Source organism: Tauraco erythrolophus, chromosome 21 (genome assembly GCF_009769465.1).
Source record: "Tauraco erythrolophus isolate bTauEry1 chromosome 21, bTauEry1.pri, whole genome shotgun sequence".
NCBI lineage: Eukaryota > Metazoa > Chordata > Aves > Musophagiformes > Musophagidae > Tauraco > Tauraco erythrolophus.
Genome location: NC_141485.1, coordinates 7,846,639 through 7,862,648, shown reverse-complemented (window position 1 = coordinate 7,862,648; position 16,010 = coordinate 7,846,639). Strand labels below are relative to the sequence as shown.

Sequence of the window (16,010 nt, the reverse complement as noted above, 5' to 3'; positions counted from 1 at the left end):
AAAGCAAAAGTTCAGGTCTCCATCTCTGAGTCCTCGGTGGAGAGAGATGCACAGTAGAGATGCAGGAGCCTCCAGGCACAATTAACTTTTAAAACAATGCAAAGGATGCAATTAATTATTTAGCTGACTACAGAGGCAGACGGACACAGTATGCCAGCCGCTCCTCGTTATCGCTCTCTGTCTGCACAGCCACCTTCAGAAGACCTTGGGACTGTGTCAGCAAGAGAGCTCCTCGCAGACGCTCAGCACCACCTTTGCCCGTGCTCGTGCCGCAGCGGCTGGCAGGGAAGCTGCGGGCAAACAGTGGACGTTGCTCCAGCTCTACTTGGTCTGAGGCTTTCAGATCATGCTGGGGTGAGCCAGGAGTTTAACCCAGAGACTCAGGAAATGAAAGGACTCACATACCTGCCTCTCAGGTGGGAACCTGTAGGTGACAGCTCTGTAAACCCTCTCGCAGCTCTTGGCTGTGTTTTAAGCTAAACTGCTCGTCTCTGCATAGCGGGTGAGCACTCTTGTGGCCAGAAAATAACAGAGAGGGGACTTGAGAGCTGTTAGTTGATGCTTTCTGGATGATTGCTATGGGTTAAATGACATGTGCTAACGATATCAGATGTGCTCTAGCTTTGTGCTGTGAATGAATCTGGGAGTAAAAGCTCCACTGATAAGCTGCAAAGGCACCTCGTACTCCAGCTCTGGGTTCTGAAAGGGCCTCGAGTTGTTAAAATCAAACTGAAGATCCCTAAAGTATGATTTTGTCCACATAAGTTACAATAGTGTGGCACCTCCTGCCATTTCAGTTTCAAGAAAGGAGCTTTCTTCTTTGAGGAAAACCTCCACAAAAATCCCCAGTAGGAAAAAAACCTGAAATGCTTCATATGCTTGTGCTGGGGGGATTGTCAAGAGAAGGCAGAGTCGATTGGTGGGTGCTCTCCTGACTGGGAAGCTAATTGCAAGCTCAGTTGTGGCTTTTGTTCGTCCGCTGGCCCCTGCTGCGCTTTCTAGGACAAGGGTCGATGGATTTAAACTGAAAGAGGGGAGGTTTAGATTGGATCTAAGGAAGAAATTTTTCACTCTGAGGGTGGTGAGGCACTGGAACAGGTTGCCCAGAGAAGCTGTGGCTGCCCCATCCCTGGAAGTGTTCCAGGCCAGGTTGGATGAGGCTTTGGGCAACCTGGTGCAGTGGAAGGTGTCCCTGCCCATGGCAGGGGGGTTGGAACTAGATGATCTCTGAGGTCCCTTCCAACCCAAACCATTCCATGATTCTGCTTGCTGATGACGCCGTGCTCATTGATGCTGGCCGTGTTTCCTTGTGTTTGTTGGCACGTCCCCATGTCTTTTGCAACTGGTTACCTCAAGTCCGTCCCCAGCCCAGTATTTGTTGCAGTGCCGAGAAGTTTGTGCTGCTGAGAAGTTTTCTGAATCAGTATGACTCTCTGGCAATGGTTGTCGTACCACATTGAGCAGGCTGCCACTGACTTCAAGCAGCCTGCATAGCTACACTCTTTTTCTCCCCTCTGCACCCCAAAACAGTGCCGTCACATCCGAACAGCCTGTTGGAGCAGTCCCTGGCACAGCACCTGCGTTTCCCAAAAACGTGCTCAGGCGCTGTCTGGGAAAGTGCGGGTTGGCACAGGCCAACCGTGGGTGTGCTAACAACCAAGCTGGGATGATCACAGGCCTGTGCTGAAGTCCACACCTTGGCTCTGTTTCATTTACTGGTATAAACAAAGCCTGTGCTGCTGCCTGTGTTACCCATCCTGCAGTGATCCTGAAGACAGGAATAGATCTCCTGGGAGGGACTGCTCCAAGTCACTTTGCAAAACAAAACAGCAGCAGAGGGCACTGAGAGAAAAAGGACCCCACAGTATTTTGACTTAGCTGAACATGTGGCAGCCTTCTGTTTAAGGTCTTCATCATTATTACCCATGAGATGTCATTAACGAAAAATATTTTCTGCGTTTATTGATAAGTTGTCTGAGGAGAATAAGGGGACCTTGTCTTTGAGAAGCAAAACCTTTCCTGGAAACTGCAGTAGCTGCTGGTGAGATGCCCTACACCCCTGTCAGAAGGAGTTCAAAGCCTTGATGTTTTTTCTTGGTGTGCTGCCTTACAGCACATAACGTGAACGGGCACTGTCATCCTCTGCTGAACAGCAGAGCCCCTTGTAGAGTGGCAGCATGAGAAAGATACCTTCAAGAGGGCTTCTGATAGCCCTCGCTGGCAGCTGAACAGCCTTTGGGTGATGGGTTGAGGCTCGTGCTCGTGTGCTTTAGGCTCTAGAGCGTTACGTGCCCTACTTTGCCACCAATGCAACATTTTCAAAGGTGTTAACCTACAAACAAAAAAAATAACTTGGATGTGGTTTGTCAGGTGCTTTCTCTACATCTTTGTTCTTACTCCAGCTCATCTTCAGAGAGGTGCAGCATGAGGGGTGGTGGGATAGGGAGGGGCAAGCACTGCCCTTGTGAAGAACTGAGGTGTGGGGGTGTCCAATTTATTATCCTCCCTCCAAGAAGGTGCAGGCTCCAGGAGTTAGCATGGAAGTGTAACAAATGGGACAGGTATGTAAGTGTTCTTTCCTGGTGCATCTTTGGAGCAGCCGGTATCTTAGATTTCCTACAAGAGATATTCAGGAGAATGTGTGACTGTGTTTCGTGGTCACCTGGTGGACCAACTGTCCATGCATTTCATGTATTTTGGAGCCAGTTTGTACTTCCGCACTGCACTGTGGCAGTGAGTCCACTGTCTGTTCTGCCTGCTGTCCAAAAATACTTCTTGTTTTTCTTAAACTTGTGGCCCGACCGTTCCAGTACTCATTTGTGTTTCAGGGAAAAACAAAACTAATCTTCCAAACTCACTTTTTTATATTTTTCATGACCTTTTATGCCTCTCATCTGTTCTTGTCCTTCTCCCATGGTGTGGGGAATTGTTTCCTTCTTAAGTTGTCTCTATAGCAAAGCTCATCTATAGCTCTGATTGTCCTTGGTGGCCTTCTCTGGAGGTCTGAGTACTGCATTGTCCTTTTTGAAATGGATTAGTGAGAAATTTGTGTTTTTTGAAGATGAGTAAGATGTGGTGCCAGCAAGTCTTCTGTCTTTTCGGAACAACTGCTAGCACGTTCTTAACCTTTTTGCTTCTCTTGAGCATTGGGCTGAGGGTTTTTGAGAGCTCCACAGTGACTTCAAAATCTTTGAGATTTGGAAGCTGATTGGTACCCAACTGCTCCCTGTCAATAGCTGGAGTTACATTTAGATTATCTGTAAATACTTTTCATTTATCAATGTGAAATTTCTTACTCTATTTTTATCAGCCAGTATCACAAGATCCTTTGCAACTTTTTCCAGACAGCCATAGACTCTCCTTGATAATCCTGTATCACCAGCAACTTTGTCACCTAATGGTCCGTTGCCTGTCCAGGCCATTTGTGAATGACTTGAGTAGTGTGTTCATTTGAAAAAACGAACACTTATTCCTACTTCAGGCCTTCCACCAGGTATCTGTAAGCAACAGCCAGGGTAGGGTTCACATTTTAGGAGTTGTTAATAAACAGCAGCTCAGGCCTCCACCCAGAAACTAACCAGTCTGATGCTGAGCGAGCTAATCTTTCGAACCTGCAAGCGATAAATGAAATGGTTTAACAACCGGTACGTGCTGTAAGGGAGGAAAAAAAAGGAAGAGAATGGGAGAACAGAACAGAACTATTACTTTCACAAAGTACAATCATAATTATTTAAAGTTCTCTCTGATTTAATATATAAATATTTACATATATATGCAATAATATATATTTTATATATTATATATTTACAGATAACAGTATATTTGTATATATTATTGTAAATAAAACTATAAAAATAGTTCAGTAGAGTAATAGTTAGAACAACTGGCAGCTTCCCCCTTGCAGCAGAAACTCCCCGTCCGTTTCAGTGGTAGTCGAGTCCCGGGGCGCAGCCGTCGGTCCCGGCGGTGACGTCCTGCGAGCTGCGGCTGACCCCGGAGCTGCCACTGCCCCTGGCTGTTCCTGACAGCCGCTCCTGCAAGCACTGCAGCGACCTGCTCCTCTGCAATCCCGTTCTGCCAGCTGTTCCAGCTCCATTAGCCGCTCCAGTGCTACTCACCGCCATCTCTGTTCCTCACCGCTGCGATGCGAGTGACAGCCAGTGTCACTGCTCTTGTTACGAATAATGGTTATTCGAAATGCCCTGCCCTGTTCCAGTGCCCGAGCTGAGCATAAACGCGGTAGACAAAGCAGTGAGGTGGGTTGCTCAGGCGCTGGCTGGAGGTCAAGTTTGCTGGGGTTGTTCCTCACCTCTCCAGGGGCTCCATTAGGCTCTCGCTTCCTTTGCAGAAATGTGCGCAACGGGGCGGTGATCGCACGCTGCAGCCAGCCCGAGATCAGCTGGTGGGGCTGGCGAAACGCTGACGACGAGTATCTTGTGACATCTATTGCCAAAGCCTGTGCCTTGAACCCTGGAGTGAAGGTATCCGGTGGCACGGCGCACAACGGGAGCAGCGACGGCGGCGAGGCCTGCGATGCCGACTTCGGTGAGACAGCTCGCTCTTCCACTCTCTCCTAAACACGGGAATTATTCAGGGCTTCCTACACCTAAATGTTGCAGTTTTTGCGGACGGGGCTGTTACGATGCAAGGTTTAGAGCTGGTATCCAGATGGATAATCTGGGCCCTGTCACGCCTTGACCGCAGTGTGTGGGACGGGTCTCTGGGCTCGTTCATGGCCAGCGTTGGGTGGCACTGGAGGCCTGTTGTAGGAGAGAGGGAGGTGCTGGAAACTCAGTCCGTGTTTGTCTCTGCAGACTCGTCCCTGACCGCGTGTTCAGGTGTAGAGAACGCAGGAACTCCTCAGAAGCTGCTGATTCTTGATGCCAGGTCCTACACTGCGGCTGTGGCCAACAGAGCGAAGGGAGGAGGCTGCGAATGTGAAGGTACAGAGGGCTGAGCACATCCCAGAACACCTTCCACTTGAATCTCCTTTGTCGAGTGGGTCCTAGAGTGCAGTTGGGGGGCGGGTCAGCGTTCTGGTGCTTGATCTCTGGGAGTGTGTTCCCCTTCTCTCTCTGCAAAGTCTGTTATTCCAGATATATTGCTGCCAGCCCCAAGGCTTTTGTAGAAAAACTGCCTACCTGGAGACCAGAAATGGTGCCGTGAGGGGACAGCTAAACTAAGCGTTTGGAGGCAGTGACTGTGGTGGCAGCAGCTTCTCTCTGAATGTTTCCCTCTCTGTTGTGTCCAGAGTATTACCCAAACTGCGAAGTCGTGTTCATGGGCATGGCCAACATCCACTCCATCCGGAACAGTTTCCAGTATCTGCGCGCTGTCTGCAGTCAGGTGCCAGACCCCAGCAAGTAAGTGACATTTCTCTACCTCAGTTTGATACCATATCTGTTAATGTCCTGGATTTTTTTCCCTCCCTCTTCCTTTTTCCTATCTCAAGTTTCTACCTCAGAAAATGGAGGGATAGGAGCATGCTCACAGTGCGTGAATGCTGCTTATTTTGATCCCTGTTAATCCAGAAGGGATTGCAGCACTGCCTCAGTGTCCGTTGGTTGTGTGTGTCCTCTGAGGGTTTCTAAAATGTCACTGTATCTGGGAAAAATTGAAATTAGGGGTTTGATCCTTTGCACTTATTCCCAGGCTGGCCGGCTCCTCTTGAGCATGTTTTAGAAAATACTGATTTTCATTAAGGACTCAGAAAAGACTTAAGTTAAAATACATCTTTTTGTTTTTTCACTGGAGAGCTGAGCAATAATTTTCTTGCTTTTTTCACACCTTCTAGCTGGCTTTCAGCCCTGGAGAGTACCAAGTGGCTGCAGCACCTTTCTGTCATGCTGAAGGCTGCAGTGCTGGTCTCCAACGCTGTGGACAGAGAAGGGCGTCCAGTGCTGGTTCATTGCTCAGACGGCTGGGACAGGACTCCACAGATTGTAGCGCTGGCTAAGATTCTTCTGGACCCTTACTACCGGACCATGGAGGTATGAGTTGTGCTGTGCTGCTAGTCCATGTCTGTTAGAAGGTTGCCTTCTTTGTCTTGGAGTCTCCGGAGAAAGGAGCAGGATCACATTTTGCATCAAACTTAGTGGCATTTCTGAGCTACTATTGTGGGTGTTGGGTTTTTCCATGTTCCTTTCCTGCCTGTTTTGGTGAGCTGTCCCTCGCTCATCTGGCCAGCTTGGTGAAGTACTGTGGTAAATAACCTCTTGTGTTCAAGGTTCAGCTGCTTCCCTGCTCTTAACTGTGCATGTTCTCTAAGCAGTTTATTGTGTAGAAATAATGGCTGTTAGTTTGTGTTAGGAAACCTCTGACGTTCAGGTGCCTTTGCCCCCAAACCAAGCACCGGTGCAGCCTCCTTTCCAGCCCTTCAGAAGTCCTGAGTTTGCCCAGCACTGCTGGCAGATGGTGCTTGCCTCATCCTGCTACGTGCCTACAGCAAAGTGTCTGCAGTTGGGCTTTTTTTCTTTTATTCACAGGGCTTCCAGGTGCTTGTCGAATCAGATTGGCTGGATTTTGGTCACAAGTTTGGCGATCGCTGTGGTCACCAGGAGAAGGTGGAAGATCAGAACGAGCAGTGCCCAGTTTTTCTCCAGTGGCTGGATGCTGTTCATCAGCTTCTGAAGCAATTTCCTTGCCTCTTTGAATTAATGAAGCTTTTTGGTAAGAAATACGTATGCAAGCATCTCTTATCTCTTGCCAGGTGTGAGCAAAGGCAGAGGGAAGGCTGTGATATTTTACAGTGTTGTAATTGAAAGAAAACAAAAATTGAATTCTTGAAAACTGGGAAAGCGTCTGAGTAGTGCTGGGCTCTCTGCTGGCATTTCTGATGTACCTCCGCTGTGCGGGTCCAGCCCTGCCCTTCAGTTGTGGTATTTTGACCTGGTTCTGTATGTGTGATGCTTCTGCCAGCTTGTTACCTGCTTGCAATTCCCTCCTCCTCCCAGTGGTACTGCAGGCTCGGAGTTCCTCACAGATTGCACAGTGATGAAAGGTTTCTTTTCCCTGGTTGCTTTGAATCACTTCTTCTCCAGCTCCTTTTCTAGTCCAGTGAATTCAGATACCATCAGCAGCACTGTTTTGATGAAAATCCTGATTTGCATATCTTGGAGCAATATGAGTCTGAAACATCAAAAACCCCCAAACCTTAGGGAACAATAGCTATTAATCTCTGTTTTGTCAAATAATACAGGTTAGGGTTATAGAGGGATGGGTGTGGTATCAGTTGACTGTTGCTTTCACTTTAATCTAAGTGATTCCTGTTGCTGTCCCCTCTCTGTCCTGCCCTGGGTGGAAGAGAGCACAGCAGTAGGGTCACTGGCTGGGTAGGAAGTGCATGAGCCGTCCCAGAGGAGTAGAAGACATTTCCTGTGCAGACAGGAGACACCATTTCCCAATGGCCCTGACAATTGTTCCCCTTCTGACGCTGCAGGTGAAGCTGGTGCAGCACACGTATTCCTGCCTCTATGGGACCTTCCTTGGGAACAGCCCCTGTGAGCGAGAGATGCACAACATCTACAAGCGTACCTGCTCTGTGTGGTCTCTCCTGCGGGCTGGCAATAAGAACTTCCACAATCTTCTCTATATGCCAGGGTCTGAGCAGGTCAGTAGTGCTCCTGGCCCAGCTTTCCAGGCTTTTCGCCTGCCAAGCACCAGGGACTGTGTGGGGAGAGGTCGGAGGGGTTTCCTTTTGCGTCTGTGTCTTATCGCAAGTGGTTGTTGCAGGTGCTGCACCCAGTGTGCCATGTGCGAGCGCTGCACGTCTGGACAGCAGTGTATCTCCCAGCTTCCTCGCCACATCCTCTGGGACAGGATGATATGGACATTTATCTGCCCCCTGGATCTCAGAGCCAGGAGTTCAGTGGCAGGTGTTTGGACAGGTAAGAGCCTAGAACTCCAGGCCCAGGTTGCCACTTCCCTCCGTGGCAACCTTGTAGTTCCTCTGTTGTACCTGATCTTCTCATCTTTCCTGTGGAGAGCCAGAGCTCCGTAGCATTGTCCCAGGCACTTGGAGAAGTGCGTGTAGAGCTCCCTACTGCACCTACAAAGGCAGGCTGCTGTCACGTTGTGCATTTCAGCTCATGCTGCTGCACCACCCCCCCACCCCCCCCATCATCTGTAATTAGGAACATTTCCCTTCCCTCATCTCAGTTTTGACTGAATTGAGGAAAGTTTCAGGAGTTTTGTTTTGAGATTTGTTTGCTTTTGGGTTCTAGATTACCAAAGACAAGATCCATGGATGACTTGCTTTCAGCCTGCGACTCCAGCAGCCCGCTGACCCGCACATCGAGTGATCCCAACCTGAATAACCACTGTCAGGAAGTCCGGGTGGGCCTGGAAGCCCGGCATGCCACCGCTGAGGGAGCCGAGCTGCACTTGGGCGAAGGCAATGCGGTGGCCGCGGGAGGGACGCGGCAGGTGGAGGAGCCAGAGGAAAAGGCTGCCCTGCAGGCCAGCAGCACGTGTAGCAGCTGTGCTGAGCATGAAGGACGTAGCAAGCAGCTGAGCAGCCGGGCTTCTGTGCCAGCAAACAGCGTCTCTCGGGAGGCAGAAAAGGGAAACGGAACATGCACAGAGGAACTGAATGGCACGTGTCCAGCTCCAAATCCTTCCGTACAGGAAAATGTTGACAGTGTTTCCACCAGTTCTGGAAAGCAGTTGGAAACCTGTCCCCAGGAACCTTTGAAGGCCACTGGCGTGGTGTCCAATGGAGGAGGCTCCTCCAAGAGAAACACCACCTGCCAAGACATTCCCAGCCAGGAGTCCCTGGCACGAAGCGCCCCTTGTCAGGACATCCCAGGCCCTGCCCTGGGCATCCCCTGCCCGGATGAAGACAGTGGTAAAGGCGATGCTGGAAGGAGTGTGCCCAGCGAGGAGCCTGGCCGGCTGGGGAGAGTCCCGCTAGAGCAGTGGCGCAAGCCCATTTCCCAGAGCCAAAGCAGCGAGTTCTCCTTCCTGGGGTCCAACTGGGACAGTTTTCAAGGAATGCTGACGTCCCTCCCCAGTGGGGAGTCTGCACCCAGACACCTCCTCTCCTATGGCTGCTGTAGCAAGAGGTTGAGCGGCAAACCTCTGCGGGCACCAGGCCTGTGCCTCAGTGGCCAGTGGTCCACCAGAGAAGGTGCGAAGCCCTCGGTCTGCTCTGGCCACATTGGCACGCACTTTGCAGGCCCCGCAGGGAAGCCCGGCCGCTCCTGGCTACCCTGCCACCTGAAACAAGCGTCTGGTCCCAAGCACATGCCACCAAAATGTCCTTCTCCTGTGCCTCCTCTCTACCTGGACGATGACGGGCTCCCCTTCCCGACGGACGTGATCCAGCACAGGCTGCGGCAGATCGAGGCCAGCTACAAGCAGGAGGTGGAGCAGCTGCGCAGGCAGGTGCGGGAGCTGCAGCTGCGCCTGGACATCCGCCACTTCTGCGCCCCTCCGGCCGAGCCTCCCATGGACTACGAGGATGACTTTGTAAGTAACTGCCCTCACCAACCCACAGTTCTCACTCTAATTGTTGGAGGGGAGGTTAAGATTGTTCCTATGTTTCCTCAGCCCTGTTCCCCTCTTGTCCACGTGTTGTGTCCTCATATCTCCCAGAGGTATCTCTGCTTCTTGAGGGCCAAGCAATGGTTCCTACACGGTCGTGAATGCTTTACCCGCTTGCGTAGGGAGCTGTGGAGCCACCCACGTGCCCCTCACAAGCACGGAGTGTGGCTGGAGCAGGGAATGCTCTTGACTCCACGACTGAGGCAGCTGAAGGGGTTTGTGACTTGGTCTCTTTTTGCAGACATGTCTGAAGGAATCGGATGGCAGCGACACTGAGGATTTCTGTTCTGATCATAGTGAAGACTGTTTGTCAGAAGCCAGCTGGGAGCCTGTTGATAAGAAGGAAACTGAGGTATGTTACAGCAGCAGGAGAGAATTGTTTCTTTCCTGGGAGCCAGCTCTGGGGGTTACAGCAGCAGAGAGTGGGCTGGAAGCAGGGCAGAGAGCACCCACCCCTGTCCTTTAAAACGTCCTCTGATAGGGTGGACCTGTGGGATGGGCTCACTCCAGACTAGCCTGTTGTGGCCCAAAGCCTGCAACTGGGTTCCTGAGGCCTGGTCTGGGTGGTGTTACAAATGGAAAGCTGACGAGGACTGGTGTTTGCCGTAGGTCACGCGGTGGGTTCCGGACCACATGGCCTCGCATTGTTTTAACTGCGACAGTGAATTCTGGCTGGCCAAGCGGAGGCATCACTGCAGGTAAACATGGTTATCGCTGTAGCTCCACTCTTCTTCTTGGCCTGTTTGTCGTGAACCTCACAAAACACTTGTCTGCAGTGTTCGTTCCCTCCGCCTCCCAGGAGAAAGCTTTAGGTCCTGCTTTTATTTGCCAGGCCTCACAAATGCCCTGCAGATTTCCATTTGGCATCGTTTGTTCTTCTATTTTTCCAAGGCCTTGGATCCTTCTCCTGGGCAGTAATGCCCATGAGTCCCTCGTTAGTGCTAGCTGCTTAACGTGCACTGGAGACCACAGCGTGCTTAAGAACCACGTTGACAGGTCATGAGTAAGGCTGGTACTTCGCCCCTCAACTGGATCCTTTGTGCTTGTTGAAGTTTTGCTGCAGTGTTCCCAGCTCTCTCTTCACTGGTTTTCTTGCTCCCTGACAGGAACTGTGGGAACGTGTTTTGTGCTGCTTGCTGCCATCTGAAGTTGCCCATCCCTGATCAGCAGTTGTACGACCCTGTCCTCGTTTGTAACTCCTGTTATGACCACATCCAAGTGTCTCGTGCCAGGGAGCTCATGAGCCAACACCTGAAGAAACCCATCGCCACAGCTTCCAGCTGAACGCCAGATGAGGAACCTGTCTAAGCCCAGCCTTTTCTCTCGTGGGTTTGAAGGGTGACTCTGCCTCCACTGTAATCGTGAAGGCCGTTGGTGCACCATTTGAACACCAAGCTTGAAAGCACTGTCTTCAGCAGTCTCACTATCAGTCTGGAGCAGAGGAGCTCAGATTAGAGAGTACGGTGTGTGTCCCCACTCTGGTTATCGGTGGGCCCGTCTGTTGTAGTCTGACGACCTAGGGCTAAAGAGGGGATTGCAACCTCTTTCTTTTGTGGGCTGGAAAGCCATGATTTCACAGATATTGCCTGTGCAAAGTACCCCCAAAGCAATAGAAAGGCATGTTTAGAACCAAGTTCCCCTCCAAAGGCAGGCTGCTGCGCGAGAAGGAAGAGGGCAGGTGGTACCGTGTGCTTTGGAAGGGCCTCAGCCTGGAGCACTTCTGTAGATTCCATGAGTGTGATTTGCGATCAGCTTGGTGAACAAGACTCATTAGCCATCACTAATTGATTTTTCTCTTGAGTGTTGAAGAGAAATTGATTCTGGCTGAGAATGGGCTGAGCAGATTTTGTCCGTTTTCAGGCTCCGCTGGGACTGGTGAGCGCACTTGACTTTGCCCCTGCCCCCCACCCTGCGGGGAGATGGGAGGTTGGCTTTTTCACTCCTGCTCTGCCCGTCTGCTTTGTCTGCGGTAGTGTCACGGCCCGGTGCTGACACAGGAACGCACCCTGATCCTCTCCTGGCATGGAAACACAACTCGTGGTCCTGTGTTGCTGCTCCTCCTTTTTTCTGCCCTCAGCTCTCCACTTCCTACTGCTCCTGATCCTGAAAACTTGATACCTTGAGGGTCTAGGCCATAACGTGTTGTTTTACCTCCTGGAATGTGCTGTCTGGTGTATGTGAGGGTTTCAGTCCAAATGCTGCTATATATTTCTGTGCACTTAATGTAACCCGAAGAAGGGAGAACGAAGCATCAATACCAAAACGGGGGTGGGGAAGGACGCTGGCTGACATGGACACTACGGTGTGTGCTTTTCACTTTAGGATGCACAGCCAAGCTACGGTGGTAAACATGAGGTGTGGCATCTGCTCGGTGGTGGAGACGGCGTCTCTGGCTTGCCCCAGCGCTACCTAAAACGCCTCTTGAATTCGACTTCTTTTTTGTCTCCTGTACAGCGGTCAAAGTTCAGGGTTGCCAACTTGTAATTGCCTCTCTACTTCTTTAAACTAGAGAGCAGGAATCCCAACTCTTTCTAAGAAAAAGGAACTGGGTTTAGAAAGAAAGGAATGTTTAGAAAGAAAGTTTAGAAGAAAACTGGGCTTCAGGTGGGCTTCTAATCCCTAGGTCCCTCTGGGAGTATTCATCCTGCCTCCTTCCTAAGAAATCTGCGGCTATTAATGAGGAAGAAGAATTTGAACTTGGAGCGTTCCTTTGCAGAAATGCAGGTTTTCTTTGCAGCTAAATGAAAACGTCCGATGTATTCTGCACCTCTTGAGCTGAGACTTCGTATGTGGGGGGAGGACCTGTGAGGGCATTTGGTCTGCCAGCAAGGCAAAAGTACACTGTTGTGATCTCCTGATTTTTTTTGTTTGTTTGTTTTTTTGCTAATGGTTTGTCATCTCCGTTGGAGGGAATGGAATAATGACCTTTTCCCGCACTTTGATATGTCAGCCTCTGGTTTTGTAAATCCCAGTAGTGCAAGCAAAGCTAGCATCGTCTGAAGGCCCTGTACTTACTTGGACTCTGCTTCTTTTTTCCATACTGGGAACAACCAATATGGCTTTGGGAAGAGAAGGCACCTTGCTTCAGATTCTCCCCTGCCTTGTACCTTGCAGTCATTGCCAGACATGGGAGAGGGACCGTTGGGCTGGCAGAAGAAACTGGATTTGCTCCTGTTTTGCACATGTTGGAATGACTGCAAGCAATAAGGAAGCCAGAAACTCGGTACTCCTGGCCCTTCCGTTCAGGCCATTAGTCCAAACTGCTTTTAGCTCTTGTGAGTTTCAGCGTCACAATGTGCTGGCCAAAAACTCTAAAATCCGTTCGATAGCATTGTGACAGACAAAACGTGCTGTACAACTCAATACAGTCGAAATAAAATCTCTATATTAGTGCCGCTGTGTTTGGACCCATTCTTGAGTTGGTGGTCGGTTCTTCTCGCACAGTGTTTCCCAGGCTGCACTTACCTGCTACCTTTTCCCTTGGTTTAAGGTACGTTCGGAATTTAATATCCCTTCCCACAAATAAGAATTGAGCACACTATCCTCCGGTCTTCTGCTCTGAGGCCCTCTGCTCTTTTCCGGAAAACCCTGCAGGCGCCCAGGATACCTGCCTCTCTCGTAAGGACTGGGCAAGGAACTCTTCTTTTCCAAGGAGGAGCTGTTGGGCAGGATTCCTCAGCTCTTCACCAACACGTTGATAGCACTTTTTGCCTGGTGGGCTGTGTATGGATGTGTTCCTCTGTGCAGGATGACGCATGGGGACTGCTGTGCTCAGTCAGCCCCGTGTGCCAAGGGGGATGCAGGTCAGTTACAGTTCGTGGTGGAGCTGGAGAGAATCTTTCCAAAAGCCTGTCCTCAATTTAAAAGGATCTTAAAGTTGAGCAGATCTCTGGTCATCTACTCCCATGGTTCAGATCAGCGTTCATGTCAGACAGGTAGTGCCTAAACGCTTTCTTAGGAGCAAGATAGCTTGTTGTGTTTAAAAACTAACTGTTGCTCCTGAAACAGCTGCACAAAAGGTGGTCATCTTTGGAGGCAACATTGCAGAATATTAATCACAATCGATGTTTTTACAGGAAAGGACAGTCTCCTGATTAACTTCCAGGCTCTGGTCTTAACCGTTCCAGTGTTATCTTGACTGGCAGTGGCAGGCTGGCTGCTGGGGCTGGTGTGTGACCCTTGGGCTTCTCATCGCCAGCCAGGACAGTGCTCCAGCAGGATTTCCCTGCCCGTTCACAGCTGAATACGGACGTTTTGCTTGAGACACTCGTGACTTGCAGGACGGGGCTGGCCACGCCAGCACAGGGCACTTAACGCTCGTGGTTACTGCGCACAGAACAGAGCAGTATCTCTTGGAGAATGTAAAGCCACGATTTGCCAGCCCGCTCAGCCTGAGGGAATCCATACGTGCGCTGAAATGTGTCCAAACCTAGCACGAACGGCGGGATCAAAGCCTTCCCCGGTCGGTGCACTCACTGCCACGAATTCTTAGCAAATTAACAACCGGAACTGCTTATGATGTGCTAGAATATCTCATCAGCCACTGAACAAAATACGCATAGATTTGGGCGTAGTGAGAAGCCAGGTCGAGCTTGTGGTGGTTGGTGTTATTCAGCTCTAAGCCATTAACAGGCAGTGCTAAAACTGCAGGGGATGTGAAGAGGCACGTCAAGCCTCGGTTACGAAAGAAGAGAGGAAGGTGATGAGCGGCCGCCGTGTGAAGCCTGCGAGTGCCGAGTGGGAAACAGTTGGAAGAGAGAGACAGACAAGAAGGATATGGATTTCTGACGGTGTGTTCAGTGTGTGTCTGTCCCTTCGGGTTTCAATAACAGAAACAGTAATGTGTTTCTCCCCCAAAACGTTAGGCTTCTGTGAAAGTGAACTTTAGGCACTGCCTTTATTTATGGTACCTTGGGTATATCTATATCTCCCAAGTTAAAACTAATACGCCATATTGTCCTTAGGTAAAAGATGCTGCACACAGTCTCCAGTATATTTAACATAATAAAAAAAAAAAAATACTGCCCAAAGCAGTGCACGGCTTCAGTCTCACAAAGTTTAGCCAGTCATGCAACTTCACTCTCCTACACAAGCATAATTGTTACTGACGTGTTTCTGCACAAGTCTTTCTCACTGGGTGCCCAGTCAGTTCTGAGTCCCTGTGTCAACCTCTGCGTTGAAAATCCAGGTGGCCCGTGGCCTTGCTGGACTGGCCCACGCTCAGTGGTGCGCTCAGGGGCCATGACTGCAGCCTAAGGGTGAGCCTTGGTCGAGGGGCGGGTATTTACAAGCTTTGGCTGGCCCGGGACAGTGTTCACCGTCACAACTGCCACCACTCTTTGGTGACTGTGGACTGCGAAGTGCTCCCTGTCACCTTCTAATGAAGTGATCATATTGCTCAAAAACAAGAAGAGTGGCAAAGAACAATGTATCTTCACTTGTGGTCAGAAAAAAATGCACATTTCTTTTCTTTTAGATTTGCAGAAAGACAATTTTTTTTTTTTTTTTTTCTTTGCAAAGGCACTTGCCCAAGGAAAGCGTTTGGCACGGCTGTGTCAGAAATAGAGACTTAACGTGTGCCTGAACAGCCCCAGGACACACACTGTGCAGAGCAGCTCTCTTTTGAACACACGGTGAGTAAACTATTTGCTAAAATAGCGAGTAAAGTAAAAATAAGTAAACAATTTGCTGAAATAGTTTACTTCAGCAGTGTTGAAAGAAGGGAGGCGTGCAGCATCACGGACTTGTACAGGTGGGTGTTTAAAGAGGAACAAATTTCACAGTCAACAACACCAGAACTGCAGCTCCCAGTTAGCAATGGTGTTGTGGAGGCAGTGGGAATGCTGCTACTGGAGCCACAGCTGTGCGTGACGCAAACTGGGGCCACGGAGAGGAGAGAACCCGTGCTGCCGGGTGGATTGTGCTCCTACCTCTCCTAAGAGCCAGAGCAGTGTAGTTTGGGGGGCAGAGGGGGAACACTGTGGGTCGGTGTGGGGCTGGAAGGGTGACACGGCAGGTGTGGAGTGGCAGCTGGAGGGCGAGATAAAAGCCTGCGAGAAAAGCAGCGTGGAGAGGTGGCAGCAGCAAGGCTGGTGGGAAAGGCTGTTGTCACCTGTAAATCCTGGGCAGTCTGGCAGCTGCTGACTGAGCTACAACGCTTCTTGCTAAAAAGCCTTTTGTTATTGATCCAGCCCAAGTGAGAGGAAACCTCCAGTGTTGCCCAGAATGAGTTGTTTGGGGAAGTTCCTGCGTGAAGTCTATGGCACGAACGGTTCCGAGGCCGACCTACCCCGAGAGCTCCTCTCTCTCCCGGTCAGGCCGCTCGGCGAGGCAAGGCGCCCGCTCCAGGGGGCCCAGGACCTGTGCTGCGTGCCGAACTGGCGCTGCGCCTGCAAGCCAGGGCTGTGCTGGGAGGATGCTGGTGCTGGATGCTGCTGATAAACATCGTTCTGCCTTCAAAAAGACGC

At 50.5% G+C, this 16,010-nt stretch overlaps 1 protein-coding gene across 1 annotated transcript in view; it reads left to right on the top strand.

Moving 5' to 3' along the window:
• MTMR4 (myotubularin related protein 4) overlaps nt 1–12,896 on the top strand; it is a 28,576-nt gene extending 15,680 nt beyond the window's left edge. Inside the window, exons 8-18 of the mRNA XM_086624665.1 lie at nt 4,349–4,545; nt 4,815–4,943; nt 5,252–5,363; nt 5,795–5,990; nt 6,486–6,680; nt 7,439–7,609; nt 7,732–7,886; nt 8,223–9,468; nt 9,785–9,895; nt 10,153–10,241; nt 10,650–12,896. Coding sequence (XP_086480791.1) covers nt 4,349–4,545; nt 4,815–4,943; nt 5,252–5,363; nt 5,795–5,990; nt 6,486–6,680; nt 7,439–7,609; nt 7,732–7,886; nt 8,223–9,468; nt 9,785–9,895; nt 10,153–10,241; nt 10,650–10,827 — 2,779 coding nt within the window. The 3' untranslated portion in view covers nt 10,828–12,896. The remainder of the gene's footprint in view (nt 1–4,348; nt 4,546–4,814; nt 4,944–5,251; nt 5,364–5,794; nt 5,991–6,485; nt 6,681–7,438; nt 7,610–7,731; nt 7,887–8,222; nt 9,469–9,784; nt 9,896–10,152; nt 10,242–10,649) is intronic.
• Nucleotides 12,897–16,010: the final 3,114 nt, after the last annotated feature.